Raw genomic sequence first — 19,938 nt, forward strand, 5'->3', positions numbered from 1 at the left:
TCCTCGGCTACTCTCAGCGTTCGCATGAGTATCTTCTTTTCTGTCGGTATACACCTTTAATTTCCACCGGAGTTGGTTACCAAATCTCCGCTAAGGTTGCACGTATTCCGGCTGGTACCACAAGTATTTTATACCTGCACTAATTAGAAGTGTGTTAACGAATACGCTGGGATAAGTTTTATTTCTGTACCTAAATACGTGATAATTGCAATTTATTAGCTTATAGCATTTATTTAACCTCCTCAAGCATGATTTTTACTATTTGCTTGAAATAAGTAGAGGTTCTAAAAAAATGTTGAATTAAGGCAGGAAAATTTGCTTTTCGCATTTTACGCGGTGTGTAAACGTGTAAAATATGTGGTCGCGTAGGATAATCGTTACATCTGTGTGTAGAAAATCGCGAATTCTATATACAACGATCGTGCGCTTCCGATCCCACTCGGCAACCTCACACTACATAATGCATGAAACTGTATGTGCGTGTCGTGTCGGAAAATTTAGTTTTCAGACTGGGACTTTTCAGAGGCAGCTGGTTTTCCTCGATTCAGTCATCGCTGGCAGCAACACTGAGTTCGACGACAGTCGCCGGATCAGTGCGTGTTTTCATTTTCTCTGTAGAGCAGTAAGTCCTCCCTAGTTTTTAACCTATTCAACTGCTGTTCTGGTTGGTCAGTGAAAATGTGCTTTCTTCTGTTTGAGAAAAAGAGTGTTCATTTCACTCCAACATAGTGCAAAGTGGCTGGAATGTTTCCAAAAGTTATCTAGTTGGTGTTTCATTATGTTTGAGAGGGATTCAGTCACCTAATAATTTATTTTTGCAATTGAACAGTGGATGATAGTTATATAATAACGGGAAGCGATAGATCTACCTGTTGCATTTGGGGTTTTGTGGAACATTGTGGTAAAAAATTGCAGTATTACCAATAATAAGTTGTAGTTCCCTAATACAGTAAAAACAACGAAAAGTTTTCTGTCCCCATTTCTGCAGAATTTTGGTGGTGGTGAATTTAAATTACACAATCCAATTTTAGCACCAACAGACTAGATGCTAAAATTAGATCGAGAACCAACTACCTTAGCACTTGTGTTGTATGTATGGACTGAAAAATTTTCAAAAATCATTTACAAATTGTTTATTATCTTGAAAAAACCCTCAATACAAAATTTATGGCTCTATTGGATATTGATTAATACATTCACATCACGGTAAAAAACCAATGCAAATAAAAATACGAATTCAGTTTTTTATCTTGTTTAAAAATAAAATCTCTGGAAAAACTGGCAGGCTTTGAATGCTAAAATATATTGTTAGGTTGTTGGGAATTATACCCGAGAAAGTAAACATTTAAAGTTAAACAAAAAATAAGGAAAAATAAAGTGTGGAATATAAAAAAGTATACTAAATCAAAAACATACTTTTACCACACAAACAATCTGCGGATCCTCAGATTTTCAAGAAGTATGTATTTTCACACCATTTGGTATCTAAAATTCAGGATTCAAGTTTTTGAAATAAATGAACAACGGGGCTGATTTACGATTATTTCATTTAATTAATCTTTGTTGTTCAATTGCCGCTGAAATGGTTAGTATTCGATCATTATTGTTACTTTAAGCCTTAATCGATGTTCGAAATTTCATTGCACTAAGCTGTAAAGCAGCAAGCAGTAATGGAAAGTAATAACGTGTAACTGCAAAGGAGCAATATTATTTTATTAGCTGTGGAATTAGACTGAAGTTGGCTTTTCTAAACATATAACTTTTAAATTTCAAAGTAAAAACCAAATTTAAATATTTTACAAGGTCAACCACCTGCAAAGATTTGTAGCAGATTACATGATCACTAATTGAGTAACAGAAACTAGGACGAACATGCTTTAGGTGAAGTCATGCATTCAGTGTCCGTGTATATATAAATCAAAGTTTTACACAATTCTGAGCCACGCACACGTCTTCTGCTAAATTAGTTCACACCATATTAAGATAAAGTGTATTGAATCGATCGTGAACACCTACAGGGGTAAGATCTTGCCATGTAGAAATGCGATGAATATTTTGCAACCGAAATTTTCTTGCTCCAAAAATAGATCCTTTCCCGATATGTAAACGTACGGCATAAGAAAATCGCATCGCCAACACATTTGTTGCAATGGTTTGGTTGATGGCTAGGAGCAACACATGCGCCCTGTTGCTTCGTACGCAAAAAGCAGAGTTGCGCAAATCACTGCGCTATGGTCCAATATTAAAAATAGGTTTTTCGCTTGAATTCTGGTTTGGGAGGGTTTTGCGAGGAGCTTGCTCGGACTTCAGTGGAGACCGATTTACTTTTGTATTTGGTGAATGAATTTTTCGAGCTTAAATTGCCTTTAAACACCTCACGGAAAAGTACACAGCTAGTTCGTATGTGGGCGACTGCTTTTTGCTATCCTTCGCTGAACCGGTGCCGGTGTGCGTTACATTGGAATGCAAATATTTTCACCATTAACATCATGATGAATCATTCATCCGGTTTCTTGCGTGAAGTTTAAATAGATTGATAAAACTGAAATAATTGTTTCATGATGTTTCAAAAAAGTTTTAGTTGAGTACAGTTTTGACGGCGTCTTTTAGTTACGTAGGAGGAGGGGATAAAAAATGGAAATGGATGGATGGAAAAAAGTCGCTGAAATTAGAGGCCAAGCCATACTTGTGCTACGTTCATATTCTTGCTTCTAAAATACATTCATTGCGATACACCATAAATCCTACCAAAGAATCTCTTAGTTTTGAACACGGAAATAGTTTATCGAGCTTATGAATTTATGAGAGAAAATAATATTAAAAAAACCCGATTTAATCCACCTAGTGGTGAAAGGAACCTTTGTTATGCGGTCTTACTTGCTATTTGAGATAGAAATCGACACGTCTTCGGAACATAATTCATCTATTGGTTATCGTTGCGTAGTGTGCTGGTTTACATAAAATTTTTGAAAATTGAAAAAGTTTACAAAATTTGAACAAAATAGGAACACTTTTAAATTTCGATGGATCCTTTTTTCATGAAATTGCTGAGTAAGGATAAGTAAGTTGTTATTAATCTGAGTAAGTGCAAATAATAGTAAGTTGTAAGAGGAAATCTTATCCTTTAGCATATACATTGTCTAGTAAAGGTCTAGTTGATAGGTTTTTCAACTATGCATAGTTTCCTGTAATGCCATTCTATTTGAATCACATCAATAGAGTTTTCTTGAATAATTTTCATCAATTTTTATGAACTCACGCTGTTGTATTTTATACAACACGTGTAGGTTTTTCAACGCCATATTGTTGTAAAGTTACAAATCGTTGTTTAACTAACGTATATTCTTCAACAAACTTATTGTGAGCAAAACGTCATAATTATTCAATGCATTAATAATTTAAATTGTTGGGAAAATGTATGCAGCAAAACTATCAGCAAATGTAAAATGTTTAAAATGTATCCGTCTGCTGGTAGTCGAGTAATTCGGAGTCAAAATTAGGGTATTCTTTATAATCAAAGTTCTACAGTTCCTAAACAAGCAAACATACAGGTATACTATTTTCATTTGACCAAACTCGTGACTTTAGTCCTTGAAATGCGGTCAGGCATATATTAATATTTATTTTGAAACGATGATTCTACAATTGATGAAGGGACGGTAAGGGAAAGTAATGAAGAAGGATTTTTTCGGGAATGAAGGGGAAGGGTGGAAAGGAAGGGGGGGGGGTAATAGGTAGCTATGGTTAACAAGTTGTCGTTGTGACTCCTATCTTTTGTCCAATGCTGGAAGGTGCATGGGTCGAACCAAGCTGTAATCAGAGATTATAACCGGATTTGAACCCACAACACCTGCCAGGGCGTGTCGCTCACTGGTACCCGTGTACCTTTGAACCACAGAGTCTTGCAAGTCGTAAGGGCCTGCATAGTGTCGTCGTCCTGAAAGTAAAAAGACGTTAGACTAAAACTTCTCGGTCGGTGGTTTCTACAGTAGGTGTAGGAAGAGGCACATTGTGTGTCTAAAAATAGAACAACCCATGTCGCGCTATGGTTAATAAGGGGGGTTGTGCAGACTTCTTTTGTCCAGCGCCTCTGTGGTTCAAAGGTACACGGGTACCAGTGAGCGACACGCCCTGGCAGGTGTTGTGGGTTCAAATCCGGTTATAATCTCTGATTACAGCTTGGTTCGACCCATGCACCTTCCAGCATTGGACAAAAGATAGGAGTCACAACGACAACTTGTTAACCATAGCTACCTATTACCCCCCCCCCCTTCCTTTCCACCCTTCCCCTTCATTCCTGAAAAAATCCTTCTTCATTACTTTCCCTTACCGTCCCTTCATCAATTGTAGAATCATCGTTTCAAAATAAATATATACTATTTTCAGCAAAGTTGTGTATTTTTACTATTTGTACAATTTTGTAGTACATGAAAAAGTCATACAACAATTACAAAAAGAGCAAAAATAGAAAAACTGATTTTACAAATTCATATACAATAAATAAGATATTTCTATCTTCGCTGCAGAGATAGAAGGTTACTGTCTTTAGCAAAATTTCTTGTAATAATATGCTCTATAACTTTGTAGAACACATCAATGTGTTATATTGACACTGAAGAAAAATATTTTTTTTATTTCACTTTTAGGGGGATTAATCAAAATTTTAATTCCACCAGACGATAGAGGTTTCAATTTCAAGAAACTCTTCCAAAGGTTCGATAAACCTAGAACCAAGTTTTCCCAGTCAAAACTCTAGTGCACACGTTTTCTTTGGTTTGGGGCTATTTTGAGCGCGAGTAACCGTGTTACAAAAGTTGGCGCGAGTGTTCGACGGTTAATATATTTTAACCGGTAAACCCAATTCTTATGAAATTTTGCAAATATATTCGTAGTGTCAAAACCTCTCGTTTGATATTAAAATAATTGAAATTAGGTAAATTATCTTGGTTAAATCATTATAAATTATTGTTAATTTTGGTGTGGTGTATACGATTGCTCATAACTTTCAAATTAAACGTCCAATCAAAAAACCATTCAATAGTGATCTATTGGGATATATTATCTTTCGAATGAGACTAATAGCGCATAAATCGGTTTGGCCATCTCTAAGAAACAGGCGATAATTATTACCTTGTCAAAACAGGTTTTTTAAGGCTAACTTTTAAACTACTTGTTTGTTTTCAATTAAAAATTCCTGAACAATTTACCTTTAATAAGGGCTTTCATTTGATACTAAGATCGATGAAATCGGTCATGTAGTTTCGAAGAAACCCGTGTCACGTATTTTTCACATTTTTGCTTATAACTTTTAAACGAAACGTCGTATCACGAAGCAACTCAATAGTGATCTACTAGACAATAACACCTTTCAAACAAAAGTAATAGCGAACCATTCGGTTCAGCCATCTCTGAGAAACAGGCGATAGAAAAAATCATTACATACATACACACACACACACACACACACAGACATTGCTCAAATCGTCGAACCCTATCGATTGGTATATGTGACTTGGCCCTCCGGGCCTCGGATCAATTTCGTGTTTTTCGACCAATTTTTAAACCTTTGTTATAGTATAACAAAGGTAAAAACGAGGATAACAACTTTTCCTGAAAACTTTTCCGATTTGCTCGGAGATTTTTCGGTTTACTCGGACATTATTTCATAACTCTTGAAGCAAATTCAAAAATATGAAATTGTAAACAAATTTTTATGGAAATATAAGTAAAGTAAACTACCCAAATAAGCATTAAAATAAGCAGTAAATCAGTCGTTTACTAGCATCCCGGCGTTTTATACTGCAGGTTGTTGTTTATCAGCTTTTTGACTGCATAACTGTTGTAAATTGGCATCCACAATTCTATTTAAATTCTTCTTGTTGGTAACTAGTTGCAAATAAGCATTGTCAGCACTATAAGAGGGCTAGCAGTAAATTAGCCGAATATTTTGTCTAAATAGCATTTAAGTCAATTTAAATGCTTATTGGCTTGCTTTTAAATTGCATTGGAAATGCTTATTGGTTACCTGGGTAGTGTAGGAAAATATTAGCAAGCAAATGATTTTGCAAAGTTTTCTACGTTGGTCGAAACCTCCATCATGAGATATTTTCAACTTATTTTTAGCCAATTTTTATTCGTTTAGTGATAAAAGTTTTATAACTGAGTTTGTTTTTTTTCTCTTTTGTTTCTGAGTTATGATTGAAAAAATAACGTGTCTGCTGTACAGTGATTAGATTAGAATACAAACTAGATTAAACTTGTCGTATTCGGAAGCATAAACAAGTAAAATCAACTCAACCAGTGGTGGTCAAGATTCACTAGTCCTCATATGGGCCAAGGATTAACCGTTAAGTGTGCGACAAAAAAACACCTTTAGCAGGGCGACAAGGGTACCCGGGTTCCCAAAATTTATATTGTTATAACATAAACAATTTTAAACCGATTTTGATGAAACAGGTGTCCTTTGATTCGTTAATTTATCTAGTTTTGAATTATTGGCCATTTGGCCATTAAAAGACATACGCGGCCCAAAAATCCGGAATTCCGACAGAGTGTCCGCTGTGAGGTAGAGAACTGATTGTATTGCAGTCAGAAAATCAGTCATGCGGATATAAAAACTCTAAAAATTCATACAATGAACTATTTCATATAGTGACATGAATCAGGTTGGCCATTCCGGAGTAGGTTCCTGTGGGGCCATGGGTGGCCAGTCTAGGATTGGAGGTAAAACGTAGCAATATGGGTATCAAAGTTCTTGTAATTAGTACGGTAGGTGATATTTTTTACATTTCGATGTATTTTGATTGGTTATTTCGAAAATGGTTTCTACGGGGTCACAGATGATACCGCAGGACTCAAGATAATGCTTAGCATTATCAGAACAGTTAAAAACGTAGAACCATCCGTTATACATTTGGAACCAGTTCCGAAATTATTATTCAGTACTAAACTGGTCATATCAGTTCAAAACATCTAAAAGATCTGCTAAACCAATTCTAATACTGGATTAGGCACCCAACTGGCCATCTGTAACCCTACAGGAACGCAATTCTGGAATGGCCAATGCGATCTGAAGTCACCAATTTATATAATAAGATGAAAAAAGGGTCCACAATGTCAAGTTCAAAGCTAATAGCTATGCTGAAAGCTGATATTCTTTCAAAACAAGCGGCTTCCTACGTTTTACCGGACGTTGCTCCGGAATTACCGATTCCCGGGAGCTACATGTCATTTGATGGCCAAATGCTTTATCTAATCAAAACTAGATAAATGTACGAATCAAATGCCACTGGTTTCGTCCAAATCCGTTCAAGATAGCCAAAGCTATGAACATAGCAAATCATGGGTACCCGGGTACCCTTGTCGCCCTCCTACGTAATAAAAAAATTCAAGTGCCTCCCATTGCTAATCCCCTTTATGGATATGCACCAAGAAAACCGCAATTACTTAAGATCAACGAGTTTTACGATGTCGCAAAATTTCAATGACGTATGTTTTAAATTGAATGAGTAATAACTATTTTAAAACTGAAAAGGTACCCGGGTACCCTGTTGCACACATAACGATTAACAAACCAATCTTGCATGAGAGATAAAGTTTGTTGGGTTTATATCCAGTATTAATTTGGATTGTACTATAAGCCGGTTCAATCCGGGATTCCCTAGTTTGGCTAAAAAAAATCCAGGGGGCACACAATTTTCCCGGTTATAGACTTTTCCACTACCATAAACAATTTTGTGAAAACCTTTACCAGCCATTTTTTTGATTTTTTTTCTGCAATCAACTCTTAGGCAATGTTTTAATTGAGAATAAAATCCACTTTGTCTCGAACTTAAAAGCACACCCATATTCAATTTGACTAATCGTATATACTTTTCTACAGGTCTAGTCTCAACCCACCACCACCATGTCTGACGATGAAGAGTATTCGTAAGTATTGTTTGTCGCGCATAGACAATCACTTTTTGCTATCGAGGAAAATTTTTGCTACTATATCTTCGATATGATGATACCAGATTTTTTGTTACTTGTTTTTTGTTCACAATTTTTTATTATATTTTTTGAATTACTCTGGCGCAAAGTCCCTGTCAAGTAATCCCACACAATTTTGACATCCCCCGCCCGTCACGATCATCAGACGTTCAGCGATCACCATTTTGTATGATAGTTTCATTGTGATTTGTTTCTTGTTTCCTGATAACCACTATCTTGGAAAGTCAACGTAGGTTAACGCTAAGACAATGTAAAACGGGACAATTATATACACCATCTTTTGAGTGAAAGTTTTGTTACAATATTTGCTTTGTTACTTTGTTATACTGTTTTACCTGTTATTATTACCAATTGGTTTGAGCGTACTCCTAGCTTTTTGTTACATGTTTTACTACATCAATCTGAAGCTTCTAGCTTCTACCCTGTCTGCACTAAAATAAATGCATATTTATGTTACCATTAAAACACGGAACAACGCTATCGAATTGAACAGGTTACTGCAGTTTTGAGATTACCGTTTTGGTTTTTCATTAGTTTTTTGGTGTATGGGGAACGCCGCATTTGATCGACGAGAGATTCTTTTTAGCACTTGCCACGCGTCTAGGTATTTAGTAATAGCGAAGCCCGACATCCGTGATTGTCTTCCCCACCCCATCCTATTAATTTATGTTTCTAAACGTTTTTTAGCTCTGAAGAGGAGGTCGTCGAGGAGCAGCAACACGAACCACAGGAACAGTAAGTGTTTTTCGTAAAAATCGGAAATTGTGCAAATAAGCTCTAAACCTAGTGAAAACTGACTGAGTCTACCTATCCCTTATTTAGTAGTATTTTCTAATACAAGTATGCTAAATATATGCTAGTTTCATTAGAAAGCAATTATTATTTCAATTTTTGCATAGTAGTAAAGGTGTTTTAAGATTTTTTGCGGTTTTCAAGATTACTAAATAATTTGCTCCTAAACATGACTACATGCGAATGTAGGACTTTTTTCACATAACAAATCTTATTCATATACGTTAATGTAAATTACGCTTTTTCAATGGTTTATCTAATTTGCATTGAACGGCACCTGCTGTGGAACATACAGATAAAAATCAATAAAATCAGATGTAAAATATCTTAGATGCTTCACCAAACACAAAGTTACATTCAATTCATTTTTGACCAGCTCAAACAGCCTAAACATTTGTCTAAAGTCCGGAAAAATGCTCGCTTCTGTGTGTATGTACATTATAACGACCCCTGTAGAAATTGGGCCAGGAAGTATTCTTATGCAGTTACGAAAAACTAGCCCACCACTGCTTCTAATGAGTTTTCCGTTCACTTTAAGTTTTCTTAACAATAGCAAGCGAAGTATTTAAATCTAAATGTAGAATTTTCTTTTCTTTTGCAGGAAGTAAGTGTTTATATCTAGTCCCATCCCTAGTAGCAATGTACAGAATATATAATGTTTTGCATAAACCATTACAAGCTAACATGTAAAGCAAAAAAGGCCTTGTATGATTGTTGATAGGTCATTAGCAACCGAACGAATTTTGTCTGGAAAGCAATTGTAAGAGTAAAGTCGAGCTGTGGTAAACGATTATAAAAACGAATATTTTTGTCGGTAACATTTTTTTATATTTTTACTTGAATCATAACCATTATTTTTGCAATAGTTTCCATCCATTTCTACATATAACTTTCAGGCTTTAAAGCAATGAAATTATACTTCAGCATTTGCTTTTAATTAATATTACTGAGACGAACCTGTGCTCAAGCACAACTAAAATTTTCAATTGGAAACAAATAATTTCAATTTCAATTTTTGGTTCATATATGGAGCGATGTTTTCAGCTGCAGTAAAAAAAAACAGCTTATCTTTGCCTCCCACAGATTCATTTTTAGTTTTTCTGTTGTTATCTAGTACAAATCTGCAACAGAATCAGGACATCGTTGCAAGTTTACCTCTTGTCAGCTCGTCTTCAATCAGTTTTAAGCGTTCATAAAAAATTATAAGAAAACAGTACATCTCGACGATTATTGCCACTCGCCATACTAAATGGTGGAAGTTAGTCTTTGCTTAGTTTGCATTGGAAAATGAATTCTCATTAGGTTTCGCGGGTTGATCTTTTTTAAATATTCTTAACAGTTAAAAACACTCTTTGCAATATGTTATTGTATTTTTATAGTTATTGAAACGCGAATTTTGCAAGTCTTTCAAACATGCTGCGTCCGTAGGCCTCCAAACATATTAGCTATTAAGATGTACTGTTTATATAAGTTATTATGGGCTATGCATCCTTTTTCCAAACCATTAATTTGTAAATATCACTAATAACTATATATATAAAGTTTGGCTCTGTGTTATAATGTACTAATCTTGTACAAAAAATATTGCTACAACCACTTACAGTACCCACAGTAATCTAATATTAAGTACTAAGAAAGTAATTCAAAATATGACGAGAAAAATCCGATCATAACTTCGCCAGTAAATCATAACAATGATGACCAATTGAAATCCTTATCCCAAAATCTTGTGGTTTTTAACACTCATGTGTTTAAACGCCTATAAGAAGAGTATTTAAGCTGATTATGTGTGATTTTACTGAGGCGAAATAGAAGCGAACACAAAATGGTGTCATATTTTGAACCTTTCTCATATTCCTTTAAGAGGTACCCAACCATTTCCATCGTTTTTTGAAACACGGATTTTAAAAGATTTGTTTTTGACTTTTTTTCCTTTTTTGTGTTTTTCGTCGTCGACCCTCCAAACTGGACCGAAACCAAACCGTGAACATTCAAAACAAACATTTTGTTACTACCACCATCAACCATCCTGTGCGTCCGTGGTATTCCCCTGGACAATGGTCCATGTTATGTAAAAAATTACATCCATTCAACCATCACCACCAACCACTCAAATCGTGTGTTGTTTTTGTTGAACATAAATCCACGCCACAACCCATACAAAAATATTACAAATCATTACCTGTAACCGTAGGCCTGCAGCTAAGCCCGAGTAAGTGAGAAGAAGGCAACAGGCGGTTGTACCGTTTCGTTGTTCACACCACGCACAGAAAATACACCACACACTACTGCTATGAGCAAAACTCTATTGCTTATTTCCATTATATGCGCCTATTGCGCCACTAATCTACTACTTTCCCGGTACTATTAAACTGCTCGAAAGTAGCCTGTTTCACCCTACCTTTCTGCCAACTTTCCGATTTTTGTGCAAGTGAATGGAAAACTAACCTACCTTTTTTGCTAGTTGCTCCAGCAACCTGTGTTATGATGAAACTCGTGCTACATATACCTAATGTATACTGCAAAAAATGCGGAAAATGGAAGGCCATAAGCAATTTACAAATCTTTTGCTAATGGCTTCGTGGAACCGTACCGTGTTCTATGATAACAACGAGGTCCATCTGGTCGTTTTCTCGCTTTAACCGAAATAAATTTACCAATAACAGTCTGCAGACTTGTGTATATTTAACCCTAGATTGACTGACCGAAAAATTAGACCAAATTCGAGTAGCTGGAGCACCCGATTATAAATATAAAAGTTTCAAATTACGAAAAATTGAAGAAATAACGAGAATTTGGAACGTTTTGACGACATTTCAAAAGGAATAGTCCAAATTGGTACTCCAAAACTCCACATGGGTACATTTGTACCCGGTTGATCAATTGAGGGTTAAATAAGCTTGGTTTAACAAACAAATTGCGAACCCTTTACAATATGTATTATTTAGAGACGCAAGCTTGAGTGAAAATGACAAATTATTCGAACACCTTTTTTTATTTTACCAATATGCTGTCTGCATTTTACATTGCAGTAAAGCGGTGATTATATGAGTAAATATTTATTCGAATTTTTTACTACCTAATCCGATTAGTTTATATGATATTGATCAAGAAGAGTTATGCACACGGTAAACAAATTTGGAACAATGAATGAATAAATTTTTAAAAATATTAGTGCTAATAAGTGTTATTAAAGGTTTGTGAATGGCCGAAAAACCAAGCATCTTGATAAAGTTCCATTCTATGACACAGCATCCACCCAACAAACATTTTTATTTGAATAGTGGGTTGTTTAGCTTCATATAGATAGCCGATATTCAAACAGCAACAGCATTATATAGCAAAAATGCTTTTTGGGCATGGATCAATTTTCGAACTTGAATACTCCAAACACTCCGAAAGGCTATATGAATTAACTGAAAATTCAATAGAATCCAAAGAAAACCTAACTATCTTGACAGAGCTATGTAGTTTGAGTAGTTTATATCTAGACTCAAAAAGTTTAACCAAATAAATTAACTACACAATAACCACGGCTAGAGTACTCACTAATTCATTCATTCAAAGACATTATCTCGTTCCCAATCCACTCTAATCCAACATTTTCCAATTATTCTACACAATTATAATACATTTCGAGTAAAAACACAAATCTTCAGATTCTACATACATAATTATCGAAAGGACGCCGAAAACAATACACATTTTTCGTGTTTTTTGCTACTAATTTTTGTAAAATTTTGTATTTTGTACTGTCAGCATGTCTACAATGAATGGATATTTTCTAAGTTTCTCGGCGTGGCTGCTAGACTCAACGAATGGCGAGGATATATATACAATTTCAAACACGTATAAACGCTTCTGTAAACAATTACTTCAACTTCAAGACTATTCTTGGATACATACTAATCGGATGGTTATTTCTTTCTTTCGACAATCTTTCTTATTTTCTCGCACATCCTCAACAACCTACCTTATTGGTAAATTTACATAACTAGGGGTGACGATCCCGAGTTCATCAAGCGCCAGGATCAGAAGCGCTCGGACTTGGACGAACAGTTGAAGGAATACATCAACGAATGGCGCAAACAGCGGGCCAAGGAAGAGGATGAACTCAAGAAGCTCAAGGAGAAACAAGCCAAGCGCAAAGTTTCTCGAGCTGAAGAGGAACAGCGTATGGCTCAACGCAAGAAAGAAGAGGAGGAGCGTCGCGTTCGCGAAATTGAGGAGAAAAAGCAACGCGAAGTGGAAGAAAAGAGGCGACGTCTCGAGGAGGCTGAGAAGAAACGTCAAGCGATGTTGCAGGCCATGAAGGACAAGGACAAGAAGGGACCGAACTTCACTATCACCAAGAAGGACAGCTCTGTAAGTTCAAGTATAAAAAGATGTTTCATTCAAAACTTTACGTAACTTACCCATTCAAACTACAGTTCGGAATGTCCAACGCCCAAATGGAACGTAATAAGACTAAGGAACAGCTTGAAGAGGAAAAGAAAATCTCGTTATCCTTCCGTATTAAGCCCCTGGAAATCGATGGCCTCAGTGCTGATGCTTTGCGTACAAAGGCCACAGAGTTGTGGGATACTATTGTCAAGCTGGAAACGGAAAAGTACGATTTGGAGGAAAGGCAAAAACGTCAGGACTACGATGTCAGTAAAATTAATTTCATTTACAACCATGATTGTGACTAATTCTTCAACTTCCCTCCCTAGCTTAAAGAATTGAAGGAAAGACAAAAGCAGCAGCTTAGACACAAAGCCTTGAAGAAGGGTCTTGATCCAGAAGCCCTTACTGGCAAATACCCGGTTAGTAGTAAATTTTGCTTTATTGAGTTGTCAAAAACAATTTAACGTTAAATTTATTGAAAATAGCCCAAGATCCAAGTCGCCTCCAAATATGAACGCCGTGTTGACACCCGCTCTTACGATGATAAGAAAAAACTGTTCGAAGGTGTAAGTATTAACACACAATTTAATGAAGAATGCTTCATATTTTTCCACGTTTCGACAACCCTGTCTGTAAAGCAAAATTGTTCTAATCTAAAACCAATTTCTAAAACCCAAAAGGGTTACAGCACATACTATCTAGAGAAGATGAATAAAAAATGGACACAACGACAGGAATTATGGATGGCACGAACCAAATGTAAGCGTTCGATATTTAATGTTGTGTTCCTTCCAATTGTGTTCGTACGGCGTTAACCGTTGTGTTTGAACTCGTGGAGAAACTTGTAAAATAATAGAAGTAGAGGTAGAATATTTTATCCACAATTTTTCTAGTACAACGCGTAAATATGTGCCTAATCACAAGTGGTAAATGTTTTCATATTAATTGCAACCTTATAAAACATACTCGGTTCACAACAACACTCAGTCTAAGGAAGTGCTGGTCAAATCAAAATCTCGTACTTTGGAAAAATATAGCACAATATTACCAACTATTTCAATTACATCTGCACGCATCATTCTTGTACAACTCATGGGTGTTTTATGTATATTTTCTGTTTATCGTAACAAAATACGTGTGTAGGGCTTTGACACTCTGAACAAGGAAGTTCTCGAGAAGCAATGGTCAGAGAGGAAGGAACAGTATGCCGGTCGTCAAAAGTGTAAGTATCATCATACGTACGTTTACGTGGTTCACATTTGTCTGTTGCGCGTGTCGTGGCAAAATAAAATGTGTTTTAACCCAACAGTTTCAAGAAACGCTTACTCATACTTTTTTAAATTCTATTACCTGCGAAATTTTGGATTTATTTTTACTTTATAAGGGTTTCGTCAATTACAATGATAATTTGAGTTTGATTCCCAACGTTGCGATGCTTCAGTTGGCTCTGTGTGTTGAGTTGAGGCGACAATGAGACAAAAAACTCTGATTCACTATATGCACTTTACTTGTACAGTATCTGCAGATCTTCAATTTATAAATGTTACCAAAAATAATTGGTTGCAATTATTTTTCGCATTTCATAACTTTGTTTCTCTTTTAACAGCCAAACTACCCAAATGGTTCGGCGAGCGACCTGGCAAGAAGGCTGGCGATCCAGAAACCCCCGAAGGCGAGGACGAGGTCAAGCCTGAGGATGAGGAAGTCGAAGAAGTCGAAGAGGAGGTCGTCGAAGAAGTGGTAAGTAATCGTGGTATTCTTTATTTTCAATAAAATACAAATATTTTAATTTTTCTATAGGTTGAGGAAGAGGAGGAAGAAGAGGAAGAGGAGGAGGAAGAGGAAGAGGAGGAAGAAGAGGAGGAGGAAGAAGAGGAGGAAGAAGAGGAAGAAGAATAAAATTGCTAACATCAACGGTTCAAAACTATTGATTAAGTCGGAAGCATTATTTCTCTACTACCATTTCCATATTATTCCTCCAATGGGCAGCGAAAGTAATCGTAACGATGATGATGGAGATGAGCGAAAGCAGACAATCGCAAAAGCGCTTTTATTCAACATCTCAATTAACATCTTTCATTATTTTTATTATTTATTATAATTTTATTATTTAGAAGCTCATTTTAAAAAAATATAAATATTTATTACAAACTATAATTTGCTGAATCGGATAAATGGCTTATGTTCTTTATGTGAAAGTCCTTACATAAATTTTAAAAGTGATTATTACCTTTGAATCATTACTAACAGGCAACACGAATGCACTATCAAGTGTAAAGTATCGCTAATAAAGAACAACAACTACAACAAATTACAAATAGGAGTATAATGGGCACCCTAATTTGTTGGCTACTTTAAGCATTCAAACAGATTGATTTTTGAAAGTGTCGTTATTGCAAAACATAAATTTAGTTTCTATCGATAATTAATGGCAATCTGTAAACAGTAAAATTGAAAATGAATTGATATGACGATGAAAATTGCAATTTAAGTTCATGCATGGGGCAAAATAAGCACCCGCTGACTCATAATGCGCACTCTTATGAGCACATGCTTGGGAGGTGTATGCAAGTAATACTAGCACACATCCACAAATACATATATATATATATATATATATATATATATATATATATATATATATATATATATATATATATATATATATATATATATATATATATATATATATATATATATATATATATATATATATATATATATATATATATATATATATATATATACATACGTACATACACAAACACAAAACGTCGAACAAATTATTGACCGCTACCCGTTTGCACCCTTGCAATCGAGCCGCATGGTTGCCTCTCGAGCACATAAAGAAAGTTTCGGATGACACTTGTTTTGTTGCTGAAAACATAAGCTTATCCGTTTCCCTCCATTAGCTGGTATACGAGGCTCCTGATTTCACGGGTTATTACACCGTAGCATCAAACCTCCATATCCTTAAATATGGTCCACCCGCCCTCGTCCACCAGCGGGAGTGAAAACAGTTTTGAAAGAACCAATTTGGTCCACTCCCTGTCCTGACATAACCGCTTTGTATCTTCTCACATACCGAGCTAACGTCTACCGTGGTACTTGGCGGTTTCTTCTGAGGATGTTGCAACCGGTGGTTCCAATCAGCATAGTCTTGTGACTCCATCCCAAGTTCAAATCCTTTTTCCCTTGATCAGAGTATTCGAGTCCCAACACCCTGTATACGCCCCTGACCAGATTGTCAACATTGCGAGAGCGGTGAGTGCGCATCTCAATGTAGATGTCACAAGCCTCGTCCACACTGAACAGTTTTCGGGAGGAGGGTATGAACATACTCCAATAAATAAATAGTTGGTAGCGAGACATTCACTACCGACGTCACTAAGGGATATGTTACGGAACGGATGTGACCAAAATGTCAAAACTCGACAGTTTGTCCATCTAACTACAAGAATTAGCTTCCTAGGCTTGGCATCTAACGGGATGCTTTCTTTCCGTGCTTGACTCTGAACCCGAATAGAAGTGCGCGTCGGGAATTAAAGTTAATTATTATATAAAGTGTGTACCATAAGTAGGGTAATCTAGCTAAATTATTTTTGTGTGATTAGTTTTTCTAGAGCTAAAGTTAAAAGTAAGGCCTAGAATAAAAGGAACAGTGTGCTCAAAGACAGTGTTAAAACTTAAAAGTTAGGCAACAAAGTGCGCACTGAGTGCAGGACAGCCCTGCTTACGTGTATGGGGCCCTTAAGGCCGATGGAGGTCTAGAAGAGAACATATTCACTGCATGGTCAGCCGGTATTCTTGCGACGTGACCGAGCCATCGTACTCTCCCAACTTTCGACAAGTGTACTTTGAGAATCATTCCAAGTACCCAGTAAACCATTTGGTTTGTATATCTCGATTGCAACTGAGGTATACGAAATCATATCTGAACGAAAAAGTTATATTTGTGACAACTATTTGTAATTCTATTTTGCGCAGTTTTTATAACACGCAACTAAATACTCCTGAATATATGATTAAGATATAATCAAATATTGCAATTGTCTATCCTACTTTATAATTCACAGTCATGAATTGTATATGAAGACACGCACGACTGCAAAACAACTTATTGTTCACTTCGATTTGACATACTTTAAGCATTATACAATTCCAATGTGAAATTGACATGAAAACGATTTAATGTGAACTTTCTATTACGATTTTGTGTTATCTGGGTAGTATAAGTAGTAAATCAATCGTTCATTAGCATCCCTGGCGTTTTATACTGCAGGTTGCTGTTTGTCAGCCCTCTGACTGCATAACTGTTGTAAATTGACATCCACAATTCTATTTAAATTCTTCTTGTCGGTAACAAGCTGCAAATAAACATTGTCAGCACTATAGGAGAGCTAGCAGTAAAGTAGGCGCTTATTTTACAAAAATAGCATTTAAGTAGCATTTAGGGCAACTTAAATGTTTATTGGCTTGCATTTAAATTGCATTAGAAATGCTTATTGGTTACCTGGGTACTGTCTTTAGCAAAATTTCTTGCAGTAATATGCTCTAAAACTTTGCAGAATACATTCGGCATGGACCAAGGCGACGAAATAAGGATATGGAATGAAAACTTGGTACCTGGAACTGTGGGTTAGAGTCCCACACCGAGCTACATGATGATTACTATCATTAGTGTACCAGGCATAGAACGTTTCCTCATTTTAAAAAAAACACACACACACCTCGAATCAATTTCGTGTTTTTCGTTCCTAATTTGTTCGAAGTGTTACGTCTGTGAGTCTATGGTATAAGGTAAAAATATCGTTTTCCCAGCACTAGTGCCCAGTAAACCATTTGGTTTGTATATCTCGATTGCAACTGAGGTATACGAAATCATATCTGAACGAAAAAGTTATATTTCACGCCATATAAGAACATATATGTACCAAAGTGGAGGCGATATACGTGCGAAAATTTTGACAACTATTTGTAATTCTATTTTGCGCAGTTTTTATAACACGCAACTAAATACTCCTGAATATATGATTAAGATATAATCAAATATTGCAATTGTCTATCCTACTTTATAATTCACAGTCATGAATTGTATATGAAGACACGCACGACTGCAAAACAACTTATTGTTCACTTCGATTTGACATACTTTAAGCATTATACAATTCCAATGTGAAATTGACATGAAAACGATTTAATGTGAACTTTCTATTACGATTTTGTGTTATCTGGGTGTTTTTATGGCATGAGCGGTGTCATATGTGCAAAATTTGTCATCGTTATCGAAGAATTTTTAACATTAACAATGGGCAAAAATTGAGCCACTATTCTATACCGAAGGTGAAGGCCACAGAAGCATACCCAGGTAACCAATAAGCATTTCCAATGCAATTTAAATGCAAGTCAATAAGCATTTAAGTTGCCTTAAATGCTACTTAAATGCTATTATGGCAAAATATGCGGCTATTTTACTGCTAGCCCTCTTCTAATGCTGACAATGCTTATTTGCAGCTAGTTACCGACAAGACGAATTTAATTAGAATTGCGGATGCCAATTTACAACAGTTATGCAGTCAAAAGGCTGATAAATACCAACCTGCAGTATAAAACGCTAGGGATGCTAATAAACGATTGATTCACTGCTAATACTAATGCTTATTGGTTACCTGGGTAATCACACTTCTTTATTTCGATTTTATTTCTTTATAACTAACGAGGCATTCAGGAAAACGTTTCATTTTAATTTTGCTACAATAAATAGAGCGTTTCTTTTACAGATCATATTCGTATTGTTTACTACTAAGGTTGCAAACGAGGGGCAAGACACTGTCGAAAATATATTACTTTTCCCTATGGAAATATTTTTCCAACCTTAATATATTGACCTTTCCCACCCATAATATAACCGAAAGCCCTATAAAGTTACATTTATTTATACATTTATAGGGTTTTAATAGAGCCTAATATATTAATATTATGATAATATTATGAAGCGTCTTGCCCCTCGGTTGCAAACAACAAAATATATATAGGTGTCTATAGGACGATATTTGTTACAATAGTTACATTACAAACGCCACGTATGTAATGAAGAAAGTAGACATTTTTAATATTTCTATCCAGCTTTTTACGCGCTATAATGGCGGACGCTATAAATTGTGTTCGTAATATGTGAACAATCTTTTGACAACTCTGCATACATCAAAACTGGGCACTCTTCTCCTGTACGGCAGTGTTGCTCGTTTACGCAAAAGAAGGAAGGCAATAGTTTTGTTTACATTTCGCACAGTTTTGCTTTCCTTCTTTGACGTAAACGAAAGAAAGAGCACGGTAGTGCTGCAAGAGAAGAGTGCCAGAATTGATGTATGCAGAGTTGTCAAAAAGATTGTTCGCATATTACGAACACAATTTATAGCGGCCACCATTATAGCGCGTAAAAAGCTGGATATAAATTAACTTATACACAAAGCACATTGTAATGCGTTTACGTGAAAACTAGATAGGTACACTCAACCCCCGCTAATATGAAAAAACCTCGTTGAGATTGGACGAGTTAATTTTTAATCTGAATATTTGGTAACTCTATTCATTTTCACATAGACGCAAGACGCGCACCCTATGAACTTGTTGTTTTGATTTGACGAAAACAAACGTTTTGAAAACATTTCAAACATGCGCGAATTCTAAACGTCCGGTTTGTAGAAGAGGTAATTGGCTCGGCAATTTCGACAAAAATGCTCTATTTTTACCCAGGTAACCAATAAG

General features: G+C 35.8%; 1 protein-coding gene across 3 annotated transcripts; it reads left to right on the plus strand.

Annotated features, from left to right (window-relative positions):
- The first annotated feature begins 571 nt into the window (after positions 1 to 571).
- Positions 572 to 15,239, plus strand: LOC128732763 (troponin T, skeletal muscle-like). 3 transcript variants are annotated; one of them, XM_053826113.1, is made up of 11 exons: positions 583 to 622; positions 7,883 to 7,929; positions 8,680 to 8,727; positions 10,979 to 10,996; positions 12,783 to 13,149; positions 13,215 to 13,433; positions 13,497 to 13,589; positions 13,656 to 13,736; positions 14,314 to 14,392; positions 14,777 to 14,910; positions 14,971 to 15,239. In XM_053826113.1, exons 2-11 carry the CDS (start codon positions 7,907 to 7,909, stop codon positions 15,067 to 15,069), a joined length of 1,161 nt encoding a protein of 386 aa, XP_053682088.1. In that variant the 5' UTR covers positions 583 to 622; positions 7,883 to 7,906; the 3' UTR covers positions 15,070 to 15,239. The 3 variants fall into 3 exon arrangements, with proteins under 3 accessions (XP_053682090.1, XP_053682088.1, XP_053682089.1); XM_053826114.1 differs by lacking the exon at positions 10,979 to 10,996; XM_053826115.1 differs by lacking the exons at positions 8,680 to 8,727; positions 10,979 to 10,996 and having other exon boundaries at positions 572 to 622.
- The last annotated feature ends 4,699 nt before the right edge of the window (positions 15,240 to 19,938 follow it).

Source organism: Sabethes cyaneus, chromosome 1 (genome assembly GCF_943734655.1).
Source record: "Sabethes cyaneus chromosome 1, idSabCyanKW18_F2, whole genome shotgun sequence".
Taxonomy (NCBI): Eukaryota; Metazoa; Arthropoda; class Insecta; order Diptera; family Culicidae; genus Sabethes; species Sabethes cyaneus.

Coding starts and splice junctions, on each gene's coding strand:
- LOC128732763 (XM_053826113.1), top strand. CDS start 7,907: ATGTCTGACGATGAAGAGTATTC. Junction 13,150..13,214: donor TCACCAAGAAGGACAGCTCT/GTAAGTTCAAGT, acceptor TTCAAACTACAG/TTCGGAATGTCCAACGCCCA. Junction 14,911..14,970: donor AGGAGGTCGTCGAAGAAGTG/GTAAGTAATCGT, acceptor ATTTTTCTATAG/GTTGAGGAAGAGGAGGAAGA.